General features: G+C 44.2%; 1 protein-coding gene across 1 annotated transcript in view; it reads left to right on the forward strand.

The window, feature by feature from the left end:
- Positions 1–13,152, forward strand: part of ryr2b (ryanodine receptor 2b (cardiac)) — a 39,842-nt gene extending 26,690 nt beyond the window's left edge. Inside the window, exons 70-104 of the mRNA XM_085922822.1 lie at positions 137–224; positions 297–380; positions 451–612; positions 1,021–1,083; positions 1,490–1,618; positions 1,962–2,074; positions 2,275–2,371; positions 3,006–3,127; positions 3,221–3,272; positions 3,401–3,454; positions 3,532–3,631; positions 3,764–3,843; positions 3,975–4,051; positions 4,145–4,218; positions 4,292–4,369; positions 4,489–4,577; positions 4,677–4,805; positions 4,887–4,991; positions 5,066–5,147; positions 5,238–6,466; positions 6,541–6,605; positions 6,768–6,903; positions 6,987–7,073; positions 7,146–7,325; positions 7,418–7,548; positions 7,640–7,682; positions 8,344–8,480; positions 8,588–8,648; positions 8,919–9,065; positions 9,162–9,296; positions 9,968–10,124; positions 10,296–10,360; positions 10,915–11,015; positions 11,317–11,368; positions 11,612–13,152. Of these exons, the coding sequence (XP_085778948.1) occupies positions 137–224; positions 297–380; positions 451–612; positions 1,021–1,083; positions 1,490–1,618; positions 1,962–2,074; positions 2,275–2,371; positions 3,006–3,127; positions 3,221–3,272; positions 3,401–3,454; positions 3,532–3,631; positions 3,764–3,843; positions 3,975–4,051; positions 4,145–4,218; positions 4,292–4,369; positions 4,489–4,577; positions 4,677–4,805; positions 4,887–4,991; positions 5,066–5,147; positions 5,238–6,466; positions 6,541–6,605; positions 6,768–6,903; positions 6,987–7,073; positions 7,146–7,325; positions 7,418–7,548; positions 7,640–7,682; positions 8,344–8,480; positions 8,588–8,648; positions 8,919–9,065; positions 9,162–9,296; positions 9,968–10,124; positions 10,296–10,360; positions 10,915–11,015; positions 11,317–11,368; positions 11,612–11,707 (4,600 nt within the window). The 3' untranslated portion in view covers positions 11,708–13,152. The remainder of the gene's footprint in view (positions 1–136; positions 225–296; positions 381–450; positions 613–1,020; positions 1,084–1,489; positions 1,619–1,961; positions 2,075–2,274; positions 2,372–3,005; positions 3,128–3,220; positions 3,273–3,400; positions 3,455–3,531; positions 3,632–3,763; positions 3,844–3,974; positions 4,052–4,144; positions 4,219–4,291; positions 4,370–4,488; positions 4,578–4,676; positions 4,806–4,886; positions 4,992–5,065; positions 5,148–5,237; positions 6,467–6,540; positions 6,606–6,767; positions 6,904–6,986; positions 7,074–7,145; positions 7,326–7,417; positions 7,549–7,639; positions 7,683–8,343; positions 8,481–8,587; positions 8,649–8,918; positions 9,066–9,161; positions 9,297–9,967; positions 10,125–10,295; positions 10,361–10,914; positions 11,016–11,316; positions 11,369–11,611) is intronic.
- The last annotated feature ends 7,308 nt before the right edge of the window (positions 13,153–20,460 follow it).

A 20,460-nucleotide genomic window follows, 5' to 3' on the forward strand; every position in this document is an offset into this window, starting at 1 on the left:
CCCTCAGAGGGCAACCAAAACTACATTACAGCCAGCAAAGTAAACAAGTTTGAAACAAGCACCGACTCTTTTACGACATTGTTGGGTCAGCTATGTTGCTTGCCGCCTTGCAAATTTTTTGGTCCATCTCTCTCAGGGCCCGTTGGCAGCAAGAGTCAAACCCGGATGCCGAGCGGCTGTTCAGCATGGTGGCGGAGGTCTTCATTTTCTGGGCCAAATCTCATGTGGGTTCATCCAACACGCTTGTCGTCTATAACTGCTCTTTTGTTTGTCTCACTCTTCACATTTTGGTGCAGAACTTCAAGTGGGAGGAACAGAACTACGTGGTCCAAAACGAAATCAACAATTTGGCATTCTTGCTCAACGACAACACGTCAAAGGTTACCAAATATCGACAAGCTGATGCGATGACTGAAGCGGTGGGGTGATGTCATATCGTTTCACTTGCAGCTTGACTACCAAAAAAGGAGGATAAAGAGGAAGGGCGATCGTTATTCCGTACACACCTCCCTCATTGTGGCTTCCGTGAAGCGACTTCTCCCGGTGGGACTCAGGGTTTGTTTTCCCACCGACGAGAGTCTCATCACGACAGCAAAGAGCGCTTTCGCTCAGGTTGGTTGCAAATGTGGGCGTCATGCCAAGTGATGGCTGCATGCGGAATGATTACCGATGTCTTCAATCATGGATTGCTTTCAAAAGACAAACAACTGCCACAAAAACACTTTTACTCCAAACCTTCAGCGTGACATTTATGACCAAGTGGCATTTTAATTGTCAAAGTGTCAAGAAAAGATATGATTAAATGTGTCCTGTGGGCTCTGCTACTTCGCCTACTCGTGGACCTATAAAAGAATCACGGAACGGGCCACACGAGGACAATGCATTAGCATGCAGCACAAGACTTGGTCAAGAGAGCACATCAGAATACTTTGTTAATTTTCACGTACAATACAGTCATGAATATGAAGTAGACCAAAGTACTATATTTATCAAAATGTGATTTGTTTCTGCTTCCTGCAGAAGAACACTGAAGATGAAATTCGTGACTGTGTGTATAAATACCTTTTACAGTCTCGTGATAAGGTAGAGGCCGTCTTTTGATTTGAAACATTGCTACTACTCTGTTTTTGCACTGTTCATTGTTTTTTTTCCCTCACAAAATGTCCCCACTTATCCTGGGGCGTCTGTCTTTGGAATGAAGTGCATGTACATCCCGCATGAGCACCGACACGCCCGAGCAGCCGTGCTTTTTTTAATTCAAGCAACAAGAGTGCTGTTGATTAGACTATGGAATCTTCTTGTAGCTTGTAAAATCCATCCTTCCATCACACCGTAACTTGAACTTGTCACACAATAAGGCAATACACTCTGTGCATGCAGTCCTGGTTCACTCTAGCAGCAAATATTTTCCATCAATTGCCATTCCACAGCCCTGCAACTGAATAAATAAATAAATAAATGTGCTTCTGTTTTTCGCCTCTGTGAGAAGTCATCAACAAACTCGCAGAGAAGCAACCTGAATTCAGAAGCCCAGCATACTCTTTACGCCACTGTTGACTTGGAGACAACCGTGGACAAGGTAGTGGGACTCGCCCGTGTCCTTCATTACCTCGACCAGGTGAGCAGACAAAAGCTCATTTTATTTTAGATGGATGATAATAAAAGAGAGACAGATGGCACTAAGTCTTTAAGACTTTATCAGTAATTGTCTTTCAGTGCCGCTACTTATCTTGATCTTGTGATATATTTACTTCAGATGAGCTTTTGAAATGGAACGACATAAGAAATGCGCCTTGCATTACAAACTGTCTGAATGCTTATGTGACATTGAAGAAAGGAACGCCAGCGCTCCTGATGAATGACAAATGCATGAATGTAATTTTATGACTCAAATGATTGAGGTCGCTGCTTCTGAAGTGTGAATCAAACCTCGTTTTGCTTATCTTTGATTTGTTGTTCAGGTGGAACATCCAAACAAGTATAAAAAAGGAACATGGCACAAAGTCTTGTCCAAGCAGAGAAAGCAAGCAGTGGTGGCTTGTCTGAGGATGGCTCCACTTTACAACCTGGCCAGGTACAAACACCTGAACACTAATCCCACACTGATCCATTTGTGCACCAAAATGTGGAAGAGTAATCCAGTGTCCACTGGTTATAGATAACCTTGAACAAACATCATGTGGTTTGGGTTTAAAATCTTATTTCTTTGCATGCATCTTAATGCAAACATGAGCACTTGCCTATTTTGAGTTTGCCGTCCCTCTCACTTGCCAGGCACAGAGCTGTCAACCTGTTCCTCCAAGGCTACAACAAATCCTGGATATTAGATGAGGAGCACACTTTGGAAGAGAAGCTTGTGGAGGATTTGGCTGTAAGTGGTCGACAACTTTGAACGATGGTTTATTTTTTGGATTTATCATGTGGCCTTCAAGACTTTGATTTTGATTTAATATCAACAAGGGATATTAACCAGTGGCTCGGTGGCGCACTGGTTAGCACGCCCGCCTTACAGTTAGGAGGGTGCTGGTTCGATTCCACCTCCGACCCTCCCTGTGTGGAGTTTGCATGTTCTCCCCGTGCTCGCGTGGGTTTCCTCCGGGCACTCCGGTTTCCTCCCAAAACATGCTTGGTAGGCCGATGGAGCACTCCAAATTGACTTTAGTTGTGAGTGCGAGTGCGGATGGTTGTTCGTCTCTGTGTGCCCTGCGATTGGCTGGCAACCGGTTCAGGGTGCCCGATGACCGCTGGGATAGGCTCCAGCACGCCCGCGACCCCCGTGGGGACAAAGCGGTACAGAAAATGGATGGATGGATCAACAACGGAACCCAAAATAACACATGTGAAATATGACTTGTTTTGCTAAAACGATTTTGCATCCCCTTTTGTTTTTGTGTCCTGTAGAATTAAATGGATGACAGAACACACTAATTCATTCTTGGGGGCTTTCCAGAGAAATACAGCGAATGAAGAACTACAGGATTTTTTTTCTTTCGTGATTTCCACAGAAACTCTGCGTGACCGAACTGACGGGAGGAAGACGAGAAGAGAAAAGAGACAGTGCCAAATTGATGGATCCCCTCCTACAGCTCATCACGCTCTTCAGTTGCAGTGCCTTGACGGAAAGGAGGTGTTGTCATGAGCCAAGATCCAGCAACATTTTCTTCCTTTTTTTTTAGCATATCCCTTTACTTACATGAGCTCATGTTCCTTCCCATGCAAGTGATCTTGGAATTGACTGGCTTTATGTTTCCTACGTGGAGATAATGGCCAAGGTAATAGAAAATTGGTAATGGAGCTAGTTTTTTTTTGTGTGAACTTTATATGTATAGTTTTGGCATGTTTGGATCATTCTTCATTTTGTCAGTCCTTACTGTCTTGTCAATAATTGTTTTCCTCACAGAGCTGCCATAAGGAAGATGATGACGAGGAGCAGCAAGCGCTGCAAAGTTTTGAAGTGAGTCCATATTTGATAGAATCAACAAAAACACCTTCACAATCATATTGACTCGAATAGTCCCATATGTGTTTCAGGAGAAAGAGATGGAAAAGCAGAAGCTATTGTACCAGCAGGCCAGGTTGCACCTTCGCGGTGCTTCCGAGATGGTCTTGCAAAGTATCAGTGCCAGCAGAGGTAAGAGCTGAGAAGCAGGTGGCAAATGTGAAGCATGTTGGAAGGTTTTTGTTTTGTATGAGGACTTTTCCTCAAGCTTGCATGTTATGAAGTGTTTCTGAGTGAGTGCTACATTTTCTGACAACCAATCAGGGACTATGGGCTCCACGATTGCACCAACACTCAAGTTGGGCATTGCTGTTCTACATGGAGGAAACGCCACCGTTCAGCAGGTGTCTCGCGGCGTTGACTTCTAATCAAACTTGTATCTTCAGACTGATTTTCTTTGTTATACTTCACAAAACATAAGACGGCGCTGCTGTCTATTCCTTGACCTAAAGAGACTTCACCTTGTTTTGACTAGAAAATGCTGAATTATTTGAGAGCAAGACGAGATGTGGGCTTCTTCCAGAGCATGGCCGGACTCATGCAGTCATGTAGGTGGGTCAATGTAAACAGCCTGAAGATGCACAATCACATTTTGGATATACATAAATTGTTGCTCATAATGATGCGGTTTGTATATTTCCCCAGTGTACTGGATCTGAACGCATTTGAGCGACAGAACAAAGCTGAAGGATTAGGCATGGCCACGGATGAGCGCTCAGGTAGCGCATTCACATGGAAAGCCGTTTTAATACAATGTTGCCTCATGAATGTCCACTTTCTTCACCTCAACAGAAAAGGTGATGGCTGATGAAGAGCTCACCTGCGACCTGTTCCGTTTTCTACAGTTGCTTTGTGAAGGACACAACTCAGGTTATTGACACATTTTAACTGACACCACAGATTTACAATTGCTGTGCAAGCATTAGGATTGCAGGACATTTCTACAGTCAAACGGGAAAATGTTCTTTTTCTCAACTCTCACTCGTTAGAGTTCCAGAATTACTTGCGAACGCAGACAGGAAACAATACGACCGTCAACATGATCATCTCCACTGTGGATTATCTACTAAGAATACAGGTAAGCATGAATAAATCATGGCACAGATTTGCTGTCGTCGTTTGGAATTAAAACAATCGTATTAGGCTGACTCAATATTTCTCCGTGTGACTTCTGCAGGAGTCCATCAGTGACTTCTACTGGCACTACTCTGGAAAAACTGCTATTGACACGCAAGGCCAACGTAATTTTTCCAAGGCTATCAAAGTGGCTAAGCAGGTCTTCAACACACTCACCGAATACATACAGGTCGCTCCCTTTTCCTTTCTTCGACGATTCACAGCATGGGCTATGGGCTCATTAATAATGCTGGTTGTTTTTGCCCCGCAGGGCCCGTGTAATGGAAACCAGCAGAGTCTGGCTCACAGTCGTCTGTGGGACGCCGTGGTGGGATTTCTCCACGTCTTTGCCCACATGCAGATGAAGCTCTCCCAGGTACGTCCAATCGTCACCTTCCGACGTCACGCCGAAACACTCAATTTCAAATTAATATTTTTGTGTGTGTGCAGGATTCACGGCAAATAGAGCTCCTAAAAGAGCTCATGGACTTACAAAAGGACATGGTTGTCTTCTTGTTGTCCATGTTGGAAGGTACGTGAATGACTCAAGATGATCCAGAGGAAGGGCTATTTGTATCAGGGCCAAGTTTATGTTGTTCTCCCCCCCCCCCCATTCCCGCAGGGAATATTGTAAACGGAACTATCGGAAAACAGATGGTGGATATGTTGGTGGAATCATCGAGCAACGTGGAGATGATCCTCCAATTTTTCGATATGTTCCTCAAACTTAAAGACCTCACGGCTTCGGACGCCTTTCACCAGTTTGACCCCGATGGCAAAGGCCACATCTCCAGGAAGGACTTCCAGAAAGCCATGGAGCTCTCCAAGCAGTTCTCACAAGCCGAGACTCATTTCCTCCTCTCCTGCGCAGACACGGACGACGGGGAAATCCCGGATTACCGAGCTTTTGTGGATCGCTTCCACGAGCCGGCCAAAGACATCGGCTTCAGCATCGCCGTGCTGCTCACCAATTTGTCCGAGCACATGCCCAATGACTCGAGGCTGCAAGCCTTCTTGGAGCTTGCCGAGTGCGTCTTGACTTACTTCCAACCCTATTTAGGCCGCATCGAGATCCTTGGCGGCGGCAAGCGCATAGAGCGCGTCTACTTTGAGATCAGCCAATCCAGTCGCATGCAGTGGGAGAAGCCGCAGGTGAAGGAGTCCAAGCGGCAGTTCATTTTCGACGTGGTCAACCAAGGCGGTGAGAAGGAGAAAATGGAGATGTTTGTCAACTTCTGCGAAGACACAATTTTTGAGATGCAGCTGGCAGCTCAGATCTCCGGCTCTGACAGCGGAGAGCGACACGGGGGAGAAGACGAGGAGGAAAGCGAAGAAAAAGACCTGGACAAGAAGGGAATGTTTTTTATTTCTGTCAAAAAGTTTCACGGTCTGACCAAAATGAGCCTGAAGGATGTCCTCCTGTCATCTGTCGCATTCGTCAGGTTCCTTTTCTTGACTTTGTTCGGGTGCCTTTGCTTCGTTGTGAGTGGCGCTAGCCGCTGTCTATACGTAGCTTTTGTCAACGGCGGCCTTGTGGAGGGAGCCAAAAAGATGACCGTGTACGACCTCCTCGGCGGTATACTCGAACCAACGCTTGATGAGGTCACAGAGGTAACGAGCGGCGCCGAGTGGCCGAGGCGGCCCTCCGCCGCTCTCTCCCCTCGGCGGCAGAGCGGCCAGACGGTAGCTGTGACCTCCGCCAGGGGGACGGATGTACTGTCTGACATATTTGGCCTCAAACTGAAAAGAGACGGAGGACAATACAGACTCACCACACAAAACGTGACGAGCAGTCGCTTGGATTTGTGCAATCCCAATGACGTGATGTTTTTTGACCGACGTCAGGGGCTGGTATTTATCTTTCTGAATTTGTAAATAATCAATTAACCATGTATTCAAAGAACGCTTTTTTTTTCTCCTGTCAGCAGCTCAAGGCTCACGAGGCTGGAGAGGAAAAAGCTGAAGATGAGATGATGTCTGAATCAGATAAGTGAGTGATTTCTTTTTGAAAACGCCTCTTGGAGGCTTTGGTGAAAATCAGTCACTCATTCCCGACGCCCAAATCGTGTCAATGTATGATGAATATTATTTCATACTGCCATGTTAAAATGAGGCTCTTGAACCTTTCTCCTGTTGGTTTGTGGCACCGCAGATGGGAGACATGCGAGAAGACGACAGCGAAGGAGGATGGACGGAAAGCCAAGAGACTCTCGAATAAATCAGAGGAAGCAAGATGCCAGCGTTCCGCTTTCGGCGAGATGTTAAGTGCTCATCACAAGAGCCTGCTGGTCAGATAAACAAAACAAACAAAAAATTGACTTTGTTATAGATAGTCGAGCAAACTCTCATGTTGTTTTCCATTTTCCACCAGAATTACTTTGCCAGGACGTTTTACAACATGCGTTTGCTGTCCCTCTTTGTCACCTTTGCTATCAACTTCATTCTCCTCTTTTATAAGGTCAGTGAGTGTTTTTTTAAAAATTTTATTTATAATAAATATTGAACAGGTCTAACATTTACTTGATGCTAGGTGGTATCTATGCCTTCGTCACACGAATCGGAAGTGGACTCAGTGCCAGAGGGAGATGAGGGCGGAGTTGATTATGTTTTGGAAGAAAGCAGCGGTTACATGGAGCTGTCGCTTCACCTCCTGGCGGTGGCGCACACGCTCATCTCCTTCTCTTGCATTATCGGTTACTACTGCCTCAAGGTGCTTCCGTTCAAATCGCTTTATCATCCATACGCACCCACGGGAGCGTTTAGGTTTTCACATGACGCAAATTGCCTGCATTGTTTGGGCAGGTCCCGCTGGTGATCTTCAAACGGGAAAAGGAAGTGGCCCGAAGACTTGAGTTTGATGGCCTGTATGTGACCCAGCAGCCCCCGGAGGAGGACATTAAAGGCCAATGGGATCGACTGGTCATCAACACTGTGTATGTTCCCCATATTTCAAGGCAGCATCTGTAGATAATGCCACAAAAGTCATGTAAAATGTTAACATTTGTCTACCATTTGTTGTTTCAGCTCATTTCCAAGTAATTACTGGGACAAGTTTGTTAAAAGAAAGGTAAAATTGGGCCAAAATAATGTAAGCATGGCACTATTATGTAATTGAACCAAACAACTTCAATGTTGCTTTCATTTTCAAATTTGCACGACTCAAAGCTGGCTCACTGAATTGTAATGTCATTAGCATCCGATTGTCCTTGAAAGGTGTCGCCCAACTCATTATGACGCACTCTCATCCTCTGTCGGAGACTGATCCGTTTTGTCTATCGGGAGACCTTGTGGCATCTCAATACCTATAATCATCACAAGTGACTGTATTTACTCAGCTCGCCTGGAATGCCCATGTCGCGCTATAAATACGACACTCAAAAGAGGACGTTCCTTGAATGGCTCCCGACGGAGCTCACTATTCTGCCGTGTCAGCATTTACAAGTGCGGAGACGAGGCACGCGGCCCGAAGGATTGTGATGAAATTGGACTCCTGCCAGGAAAGCACACTCGTTTATAGTTCAAGATAAATAAATATATTTTCACCGACTTATGATAAATTGGCATAGAAACACGCCTGTTGTGTGTTTTTGCAATGACTGAATTGCTCAAATCAATATTTAATGATGTAATATATATTTCATAATACTAATAATACAATTTAATAATTAATGTATTTTGCAACACATTTCTCATTACATTTTTTTTTCTCATGTACCGCCTCCCTCCAGGTGATGGACAAATATGGTGACTTTTATGGCCGGGAGACGATCAGTGAACTTCTTGGTTTGGACCAGGCGTCCTCAGACTTCAGCTCTGACGGAACGGAGAGGAACAAGTTCAGAAAAGAAGCTGCCTGGGTCACACTGTAAGTACGCAAATATTTACATTGATGGCAATTCTCATTGAGGGATGCTTCTCTGAAAAATGCTGCTTTAAATACAATACAGTATTATTTTCTTGATTTTATTTCAGATTCAGCTCCATTGACGTCAAATACCAGATGTGGAAACTTGGAGTTGTTCTCACTGACAACGTAAGTCAAGCTGGCACAATAGCCGAAGCTTTTATGACCGTCTCTCTGCTCGATGTCGCTCGCTATCAGACTCTCACTTCCTGCGCGGGTACGTTAACAGATAACGTGAGCACAGCACAAATCATATTTCAATGTTTCATGACTGATTCCTCATTGTCGTTTGATGCGGATCGACTGAGCACCGAGCGTAATATCCTGTGATTTTGCCTTATCTAGCGTACACATTGGTCTCCATGCTGTCTGCTCCTTTGTCTTTGTGTGTGGCTGCAGTCCTTCCTCTATCTGGCCTGCTACATGGCCATGTCCGTTCTGGGACATTATAACAACTTTTTTTTCGCGGCCCATCTTCTGGACATTGCCATGGGGATCAAGACTCTTCGCACCATCCTCTCTTCTGTCACACACAATGGAAAACAGGTGCGTGTGTTTCATACCTTTGTGTCGGTCTGTATGCAACTTCCTCACTGGTGTTCCTCCAAAGAAAGTTTACGCACCTGCTGTGCCATCTGCTAGTTGGTGCTGACGTTGGGGCTCCTGGCTGTGGTGGTCTACCTCTACACGGTGGTGGCCTTCAACTTCTTCCGTAAATTTTACGACAAGAGCGACGACAAGGACGGCCCGGACATGAAGTGCGACGACATGCTTACTGTGGGTGCCAAAAGGATGATAATGATCGCTTTTGATGGACACCGCTTTTGTTCATGGAGAATTTGAATCCACTCTAGGTCTCGACCGAGTCTATTTTTTTCTATATCTGCAAAGACACCCGTACGGGCCCACAGTCACGTCAAGATGATTCTGTCAGTGATCCACTTCTTATTCCTCCCACCATTATTCCCTAAAATAATGGACAGCTGGGTGAAAAAAAGCATCTGCTCCAGATATAATATCACTTTGTTTGGCTTGCCACAACGCACCCGCCCCCCCTCTGCCCGCCTCTATTCCGATGCGCAGTCCCCTGTCACTCATGGACGGACGCGTGGCGAGAGCGTTTGAATAAATCTCGTCTATTTTTGGAGGCAGGAGAGAGCGCTTACATTAAATCTTCAGTCCCGGTTACTGTCTTATCGGGTATGCTTGATGTTGAGCAGCCACACTTTTCACAATTTCAAACGTGCAGCACATTCTTGCATCTGTGTTTACTTATTTTATTGCTTTTGTCAATATGTGAGTACTTGGGAGTCAAGAAATAACTGTACGAGGTGTTTCAGGAAAAGGAATCATCAAAAAGGCAAAGAATATTGATGACACAGTCCTTGATGGAAAGAAAAAATGTGCAGGCCTGGCTTATTCCTGAATTTTCCATTCATTTGTTTCAGTGCTACATGTTCCACATGTACGTGGGAGTGCGAGCCGGAGGGGGCATCGGCGATGAGATCGAGGACCCCGCCGGCGATGACTCTGAGGTGGAACGTATCGTTTTTGACATCACCTTTTTCTTTTTTGTGGTCGTCATTTTGCTGGCTATCATTCAAGGTGAGTCGGATGTCGAATGGGTAATGCATGCTTCGCCTCGGTAACAGGGGATTAAAGAAACGAGTGAAGCAGTGTTCACCGAAAGCTACTGAATTCACGTTTTATGAAATACACTTTTGCTTTATCAGAGTCAAAAAAATACAAACAAAAAACACAATCTGTTTCTCCCAGGTTTGATAATTGATGCCTTTGGGGAGCTGCGTGACCAGCAAGAGCAGGTGAAAGAGGATATGGAGGTGAGGTGTGACGTGCATGCGTACACACACACAGACACGCACACACACAGTGCTTTAAATCCTCAAACGCAGGTTTCACACACAAAAAAAACTGTCTGCTTTAATAGTCTGAGAGATGGAGAAACAAAATGAAACTTCTGCATTTGGCATGTGCTGATGATTTTGTCATTCCGATAAAAAGCAAAAATTGATAAGCGGTTTATCAAAGTGTTGTCTTGTAAGTGTTTGGTTTTATAAATTGCCAAACAAGTGCTCTCACAATAGAAACTCTCTAGATTATTCTGGGCTGTCACCCCAAAATGAACTCCAAACCATCACGCAGCGTATGATTGGTGTAGTTGAGCCGAGAATACAAATTATGTGCATGAACCTGGCAGCTTTCCCCAATTTGGTTTGCTTTTCAGGCTTTTTTTTTTTTGCTTGTCGGTAGGAATAACGCTGGCTTTGAAAAGAAGGAACAACTTTGTTACAGTGTGGTGCCATCAGACCAAACACCGTGACCAAATCCCATAACAATTCAAGTTTTTCTTACTTTTATTTCTCCCTCCCTGCAGACCAAGTGTTTTATTTGTGGAATAGGAAACGAGTACTTTGATAAAGTTCCTCATGGTTTTGAGACTCATACTCTGCAGGAGCACAACTTGGCCAACTATCTGTGAGTTTATTGTACTTTACCACAAAAAAAAAAAAAACTACACTTTGTGTGCCACCATAACCACTGATGACCTGCTTGCACTTGGCTCTGTTTTCCTATGAGCTGTTGCCAATATGGCTTTTAACTATAACACTTTGGATGTAACCGGCTTGATCTCTGATGTCATGACTTTTACTATCCCTGAAAACGACACGCGTGTTTTAACCAATACCCCAGATCTCAATTACCGTTGTCAATAACGAGAACAATAAGAGGACTTGCACGGGTTCCTGTTCTAATTTGTTCTTGTGTGTCTTTGCAGATTCTTCTTGATGTACCTCATTAACAAAGACGAAACAGAACACACAGGACAGGTATAATTGGTTTCTCTTTCATATTAACACCTGAGCCATGTTGGGGGCACACCGGGTGTTGTTTTTGAAAGCAATTAGAGCTCCATTGTCAAATGGGCCAATTTAGTGCTTGATTGCTGTCATTTGTTATTGTGCTAAATATAATAAGCCAGAAAATACAAATAGTCTCAAAGTATTTTGCTTCATACAATTAAGGTGAACAGAGTAAATATCAAAACGACATTCTCCCTTGTGTTGACACAGGAATCCTATGTGTGGAAAATGTACCAGGAACGTTGCTGGGAATTCTTTCCTGTGGGAGACTGTTTCCGTAAGCAATATGAAGATCAGCTGGGATGAAAGAAAACCCGAGCCTTCCTAGTTTATGTCGTCATCGATGCCGTCTGGATTAACTGGAACTCTGTGTGCACACTATCGATTTTGGACTTTGACGTTGTTTGCCTTCACACGTCATATGACAAAAATTCAGCACCATTGTGTATCTTTTATTTAGGGGGGGTGTTTATTCCATCCTTAGACTCAAGCACAAAGTCAGTTTTCTCTTTTAACAAAGACTTGCAATCCCAATTAAACTGCACTGCAAGGTGCGCTGGTATTTTGGGACTGAATTCATTTGTCTTGGTAATCGTAGCCTCCCAACCCTTCCTCCGGTGTAACTCGCAGATAAACACCGTCCTTGTGGCATTTGTTCTCTTCACATTCCTCGGCAGACTTGCGGGGCACTCCTGGCTGTCACTACGATCTCTCCAGCATCCTTCCTGTCTTTCTCATTGCCCCCCCCCCCCCATCTTCAGCATAGTTGTGGTCTAATTATGAACCATAGTGTAGCCCGTTGACAGCTCTCGCTGTGCTTGGGTCTCAATGTTTCCATTAAAATGGATCGTCGATGCTTTAATATTTTGGAAAAATCGACCTTTTAATAGCCTGTTTACAAATAGTTGGCTGTCACGTGCTTGCCCACCCATCAAGTGTGAAATGAGCCGTTGCATAATAACCAGCCTGAAACTAACTTTCTCCTTCCATGATTTGAGCGGCTAGGCTAGGTGAAAATCCAGAGCTGCTTTTACCCCCAACATGCCAAAACACCCACAACCCTTTGTGGGTTTGACGCCCCTCCATGTCAAAGTTGAACACTCAGCCGAGCTACATGAAGTTTGGTTGGATGAATGGATTAGCATTAGCCCCAGCTAAGCCCCCACCTCCACACACTCTGGACTGTTACCTTCCACTTCAACCTCTTAGCCCTACCTTGGGTTGTCATGGCAACAAAATCCATACTTGCCATTGGCCCAGAAAGTCTTCACGCTTTCAAGAACTGTCACGTGTTATAATTCTTGATCCTTATTTGACAGAATCACATTAAGACAGCAGCAAAGTGAGCAACTGTGTGCTATGTCTTTGTGACATTGACAGGATAAGTCGGTGAATCTGATTTAATGATAATTACAGGGGAATGTTTTGTCAAAACACCTCTTGGGATAGCCTTCAAGTCGATGTGTGCAGGCTGATTACCTGATTGATAGTTCCAATCAGCACGCTCATTTTGAATAATTGCTCTTTATTGCCCCAGTTACGAGCGACAAACATGTTGGCGTATCACTATTTTGAAAGAATTGAATTGAGTCAAGTGCCAAGTTGGGCAGCTGTGTGGTTTCTGCCTCTTCCATGTTTACATGCTAATTTTCCTCAACAACAATTAGTAGTCGGCTCCAGTTCCTGAATTTTATGGCAAGACTGTGCAAATTGAATGCCCATCTCTAGTAGTGTCCAATTAAACGTTTATTGTTGCCAGGCTTCTTGTGTCTTCTCAATGCTCTTGCCAAATGGATCGAGCTGCACACGAGCTCGCTGGATTTACACCGGCTGGCCCCAAACTATGATCAGTAAGACGGTACAAGCGTAACAGTATGTGACACGTGTTGGCGGGCGGCCTGACTCCGAGTCCTCTGAAACACACAAGCTGTCCGTCTCAGTCACACTCTTCCACGAGTGCCCACTAGAAACGCCGCTATAACGCACCACAACATACGCCGCTGACATTTGTTTTGACGTGCTGGCAAAAAATAGGCTTTAAAAAAATTTGCCACCCTTTATCGGTCCTTTAATCCGGTTCAAAGTTTAAAATGAAAGAAACCTTTTAAGGTTTGAAATGTTTGATTTAAAATTCATTAACTCTCCCTCACTGTAAATGTGACCTATTTTTTTTTTTTATATCACAATTTCTTGTTAGAAATAATATCAAGCTGCTAATGTATTCCTTTGATTGTCCTCCCTCTGCTAGTATGAAACAGAATTTTGTTGTCTCGGAATTTAAAACAATATGTGGAAAGCCGACATGCAAAAAAAAAAAAAATGCCTCTTTAGCAATGGTGTGCACTGAGTCTTTCAAGCCGCCTCTGCTGGGCCAGACATCAAAACAATGACCTGCATTTAAAAATTGCATACTGTTTATATGTTTACAACTCCTTTGTCTTCATTTCATAGTGTTTGTTGTTTGCGGCATGTTATTTTTCTGCTTCTCCGTGTTACCATCCCATTGGAAACTTTTATTTTATAATTTATCTGCAAGGCAATTGTGGGAGGTTCGCTTGTCGACTGTGTGGACTTTTTTAGCTATTCTTAGCATGTAATGAGCACATGGCGGGCCTTCATATATCAACATGCTTCGGTTGCACGCTGGTTTGCTTTCCAAAAGGTTTTCACGTCAATTGTCATTTTTTTCTGCTCCGATGACACCAAAGGCACTTTATGGTGATATTGACCTGGTTTTCAATCTCTTTGTATTTACAGTGTCCACAGGGGACCACTTGATTTTGCTGTCACCACCAAGGCAGTCATGAATTTATAATTACGGTTTGTATGAAAAAAAAATCCTTCAAGGCTATAAACATCACTCGGTCTAATAAGTACGATGTTGCGCAATACCTTGAATTTAGACAAACATCTTTATACTTGACGATTGTTGAGTGGTTAAAACTATTACAGTAATCCCTTGTTTATCACGGAAAATTGGTTCCAAAAATCACCCGCAATAAGTGAAATCCGCGATGTACAGTCACCAATAAGAAGTACTGGGCAGGCTAACGAGTTAGTGGAAAGATGCTAAAGATGATGGTCAGGCGAGGTTATCGTGCCGATTCGTGATCGTGCTAACATACGAAAACGGACTTCTAAAGGAATGTAAACGAACATTTGCAGCAATACTACATTGTCCTAAGGTTTAGACACGTTTCCTCAATTTAGAAGTTTTATTTTGACTTTTAAATGTTTTTTTTGGGGGGGGGAAATCTGCGGTGTAGTGAAGCCACGATAAACGAAACGCGAAGTAGCGAGGGATCGCTGTATTCTTTATTGTGCTTGACCCCACCCCTTACATCCTTATCCTTGTCTTGACTAATACGTATGCTTCCGCTATTGAATTCCCTCTTTAAACGCATATTTGTGCTATTGACAATATATTTGTGTGTGTGTTTACCAAACGCACACAAATATGATGTGACCGGTATGCGGTGATAAACAAATGCAGCCATATTGATCATTACACTCAACGTGAAATCAATAAAATATGGATCATACCCAGCGGCCCTGCATTATTCAGCTTTTCTGATAATGTATGTGGAGGCTTAATAAGCAATTGAAACAGAGGGCTTCGGGTTCGGCACATGACAGATGGATACGCATGGAGGAGCCCGCGGAATGATGGTCGCTGTCATTCCCGAGACGTCGCCTCTGCGCCCCCCAAATCTATCATGGAAACGTAATCCGTGGTGTAAATCAATTCGAGATGGCTGGAGGAGAAACGGCGATGGCGCAAGTGTCACCCCCAATGACGCTCATACCCGAGGCTCATTTCACTTTTGTAAGATCTCGTCTGCCCGGCCCATCAAATCGCACGTCTGCTTGCTTTGATACTCTGCGGGACCTCGCGGCCAGTTGTGCCTTTCAGATTAAGTTCCCCCTTCCACCCCACCCCGTTCATACTGATGAAGGAAATCAGTAGACAAATCATTCCCAGTAGAAGAAATGTGAGCCATTTTTCTGCACAAGCTGAGTCTTGTTTGTGTTTCGAGCGTGGAGACTGAAATTCTGTTTTAGTGCAGCTGCTTCTTATTTGTGCTTGTGTCGTTTCCCTCCCGACTATCTGACTGACCTATGCGTTCTCATTACGGTTTTAATTTTCGTATGGAGTCTCTGTCTTCCGGTAAAGGCGCATTAGCAGCAGCCATGAGAGAAGAGCCCTTCCAAATTACCATTTAGATTGGACAACGGCATGCCAAGAAATGGCTGGAGGATGTTCGCTTCGCTAAGAGAAAATGCCGCGTGGCTGGAGACGCGTTGAGGGACGCTCGTACAGTCGTGCAATTTTTGGGCGGTTGTTTTGTTTTGTACTCGCCAGTCTGCAGTGGAAATTCGTCATTTCGCAACCATCTGACTCAATGAAATGCGAAAGCAGACAGGTGCTGCCTTCAATAATTGAGGATGGCAAATTGGCTCATTGGGGCCTGTAACAGTTTAGGAAGTGACCCATTTCTCTCTCTCTCTCTCTCTCTCTCTCTCTCTCTCTCTCTCTCTCTCTCTCTCTCTCTCTCTCTCTCTCTCTCTCTCTCTCTGTCGCCCTCCCCACCCACCTCACCCATGCAGAATTACGTATTGCCTGCTCTAAAAGATCACGTGTGAGGTAGAGGTTTGTTTTGTAGTGCAGTCGGCTGCCGCTGTAATAATTGACACTCACTGGAGAGAAAAAAAAAATAAGACAGACAGGCTAACCACTAACCCATATATTCGATTCTGAGAATAGTTTTGCCTCCATGCCGCAATTTTCCGATGAAACATCGATTAAAAGACACTAACAACCCGTCTTGTCTTGGAAAAAAAAGACATTTTGCTCATGGTTTTTTCCCCCCCATCAATAATGACTGTCGAACACAATTGCAGGAGAGAAAGAAGAGTATTTTGATGTTGATTGAAATCACTTTCTTGCTCCGAGTTCTGCCTCTCCAACCCTTTTGTGCTCTTTTTCAAAGTGTCTCCTTAAAATCTGTACACGGAGCACAAAAAAGGGTGCCGGGAAATGGCCGCTTTGAAATGGAGCTTCTGTCGAGAAATGATAAACTTGTCTCGATTTGGCCCGCATCAATATGCATGTCTGTCTCCTGCACGTGCGGACCCGTTTTTGGAGGTCAGCCGAGGTTATCGTGCCGATGTTATCACACGTCGTAGCCAGACTCGGTTCATGACTGACGTTAATCTCAAAGATTTCCTTGACGGGGGGCGGGGGTCAAAGTTCACACTAGATGAGCGGAAGCACATCTGATAAGCGCTTGCCGCTGAAATCCTCAAATCCACTTGATGAATATTCTTAATTTGTCTTTTATAACTTCCTGGGCTGGCCCACATTTGTCTCAGCATTTCTTTCTTTTGATCTATATAGCAGCCCAAAAAAAATATCCTGAAATGAGCAACTATGTCCTGAATGAGGTAAACGTGCGTGTTTTTCTCTCATCTCATGTACTTTGTGTTTGGCCGCCCATCTGATGATTTGCAGTGTCGCCACTTTTGATGACGAGCTTGCTGCATTGCATCTGATTGAGCAATTTCAGAGATGAATTTGTCATTAAGTGCGTTCACTTTTTTTGGGAATACTCGGTTGGCCACCAGAACAAAAGCCTCATCACAACCTTGTGTGTGTTTGTATGTGTCCGTTGCCTCCTCGTTGGTCTTGCAATCAATTCCTGATTAGGATTGTGAGTGTGTGTGTGTGACGAGGCTGCTGATATGTGTCCATCTTTTTTACTTCATGGTCCATTCACAGCTTTGTATGAGTCTCATCTTCACCTTTATTTTATTCAACTCTTTGCTTCTTTGCATAAATTGTCAGCCCCGAGCTCCTGTCTTCCTTCCAGGTGCTTAGACTATAACCCATCAAGGGAGCATTTTCATTTCAAGCCACGATGGAAAAACCCTCCCCAGAAAAATGTCTGATAATCAGTTGAAGCAGTCCAAGGGGGTAAGTAAAATCTTTTCGGGAGGTGTCGAGTAAGAATGACCACGAGATCATCCAAATGAATCTGCCAAAAAGATTCTTTGTACATCATTTTCTGCAGTTTGAAACGATTCACATCGTTTTTTAAGCCTGCGGCAAACCTGTTGCTGAAGTCAGTCAGTCAGTCAGTCAGCGGGAGCATATCTGTCCTCTCCCGAGGCCCATCGCAAATTGGCCTCCCGGGTCCGATAGAGCGGGTGTGACTGCTGGGTTTAAATACTGGGACATTGCTGCCTTCTAATCCCCTCGCCGCAGAAGATTAGCCCCGACTCCAGAGCGCCGACCGGCAAATTTGTATGCTGCTCATCTGTTGCCCTCCTCGCTGCCGTGCTTGACTTTTTCCACATATTAATTCTGCTAAAACATGCTAATTTTTCCCCTTTTGGCACGCCGGGTAAATCAAGTCAAAGCAGAGCTTCATTATCTTGACCAGCTTGGGAGTCTCCTTCTGACCTGGCGACTCATGCAACACAGGTGGATTAAAATTTGCATTGTTGTTTCATTTAAATGCACAAATTCAACCTGGTTATCAGCGTGCATGCTAGCTAGCTCAAGTGGAACATTGGAAGTTTAAAAAAATAAAATAAAATGTCAGCGATAACCACCTGTCAATGGTGAAGCCCCGTGCTTGATTTGACTTGGGTTATGCATGTCGCTAAATTGGTCTTAATGTGTCTGCTGAGATTGCATGATGATGATTGGCACAGGAAGTGATGAGAATGCCGAGCAACCGACGTTGCACTAATTGGCCCGCTCGCATTCCCACCAAATTGGAGTCAGCGCATCATACCTTTTTGTCTTCCTAATAAGGAACACAAACATTGCACCCGGGCCCATTTGTGGCATGTTTGTTTGCTCCAGATGCCAGTTGATTCATTTGGAAAACTCAAAAAACAAAAAAAAAACAAAAAACAAATTCCAAGCACGGTTCAGCGGTGATTGCAAGAAAACATGTTGTTCTCAAGGAAGTGATTAAACGTAATGAGGTTGGGATAAACAAACTTTTTGGGTGAGCTTTTTTCTTATTGGGTGGCATCTAAAAGAAATGCAATTAACAAGACAAGACGAGAAGCTCATCAATTTACAACACAAACAAAAATAATGGTGTTTTTGTGGAAAAGTACAGGTTTTTATTGTCGCGCTTTATTGTCGTTATCTGGTGTCGACCTTTTGAAATATTTCTTGCAAAGTTCTTGAGGCAAACCTCAGACCTGCAAGATTTTTTTTTTTGCGGGTGTCCAGGTGGGATTGTTGTAATGGATTTTTTTTTTTTGTAGCGAGAGGAAGTTGTAGACTATGTAAGCCTTTTTGAGGCTGCACGTCTGCCAGCTCGTGAGACTCAAAAGCTATCCAAGCATTAAGAATTTATGACGGCGTCTCAGTTAGGGAGGGAGTCAAACTCTATCAACTCGCCGAGCGCTGTCAAGTGGCCTCCGTAGTTCTCGTCCAAATCATCGTGTTTGACGTCGCATCAGTAATAAATTAAAAAAAAGGCCATTCATGCGTAAGAAGGGGGCTCGTCTCTAGTCTATTTTGGACTTGTGTGCTATACTGGAGCTTTCTTTGTTAGGTTTGGAAATATTTTGGGAGATTTTGGCTTGTGTGATATTTTTTGTTCATATTCGTTTTCATAGTCCGTATCTGCTGTCAAAATCTTTGCGTCCATCACTCATCCATCTGTCTTTCTAAAAATGGCGGAGCTAGAATTCACTTGGGCCTGCTTCTAGATCACCCACGACACTACAGAATATGGATGGATTTTACTCCCCCCCCCATTCACATCACTCGAGTGCTTCTTAAATATTTATTTATTTATTTATTTATTTCATCAACATCTGGCCGTCTGTGGTAGAGCTCAGCCAAGAATCTGCTCCAGAAGCAAAAAGGATGAAGCGCCTTCTGTTTTTTTGGCTTGTGCTGTCACGCGCCCCATAGAAGAAGGCCTCCGAGCTCTCCAATGCTTCTCGCGTACGCTATCCATCCTCTTGTTTTTTGTTTTGCTTTTCTCACTGCGGCACTCTCATCGCTTATCAAGTGCACACACTCACGGCCCCGAGAGCACACAGAGCCGAGCTTTCTATGACGGTGGAATGGCATTTTTGCCGACTTATTGGCAGATGAATTGAAGCCAGCGTGATACATATCCACAAGTCACTCACTTGCATGACAGATTTGGCAAGCCCTAATTATTCTGCCCCGAGGAGCAAAATGGCCTTTTGGGTCCACACAAAGGCCCACTTCTGTGTATTTGATGTTTATGTGTGTGTGTGAGAGGGCGTGATGGTGTGACTGTGTGTTTTTCTCTTTGCTTGTAGCTTGAGTTTTTGTGCGCAGACCAAGCGAGCGCACCAAATTATTACAAGCCGGTTGTTTTGATCAAGAGTCTTAATCCCTACGTCTGATTATGACGTTTATTAATTAGCTAATGCCCCCATCATCATCATGAAGAACTCTGGCTAATCCGGCCTTTGTTCCGACATGCTGACTGGCGCAGATGGTTTGGCGGGCCTGGCGATTTGGCCGCTCCTTAGTGGCCTTGTGCAGCTGCTCGGATTTTTATCTGATTTAATGAAAAGGAATTTTTCATCTAGTGGAGTTTCTCAAATGGTTTGATGGGACAGTCTGAGATGGAAATTGCATTTGGATGTTGAGAGATATTTTGATTGACTAGCAAAGGCCGGAGGACTCTTTTTTTTTTTTTTCTTCAGTACTTAATTCGGTTCTACAGACAAAATTGTGAATAGTGACTGGCTAACATCAGGCAGGATGTAATCCGAGCGGTTGTGGACTGGCCACTTCCAAGTTTTAAAAAAATGTGGTGAAGATCATCCAAGACACATTATAATTGCATCGTAGTATGCCGTCTACCTTTTCACACTGCACTTAGCAACGTGTTATCGACGCATTGCTGTGACGGCGTCTCCTTTCCAAGATGTTCGCCGTTGTTCCTTTTCCACTCGAAGGGATGCGTGGATGGACATCAGTCTCTTTGTTTGCGCTTCCTATAACCTCCTCAAGTCTCTTTGATTGTGATTGCTGTGGACGTCAC

The sequence above is a fragment of the Syngnathus leptorhynchus genome, chromosome 10 (assembly GCF_054491065.1).
Source record: "Syngnathus leptorhynchus isolate UIUO chromosome 10, UIUO_Slep, whole genome shotgun sequence".
In the NCBI taxonomy this organism is placed as follows: Eukaryota; Metazoa; Chordata; class Actinopteri; order Syngnathiformes; family Syngnathidae; genus Syngnathus; species Syngnathus leptorhynchus.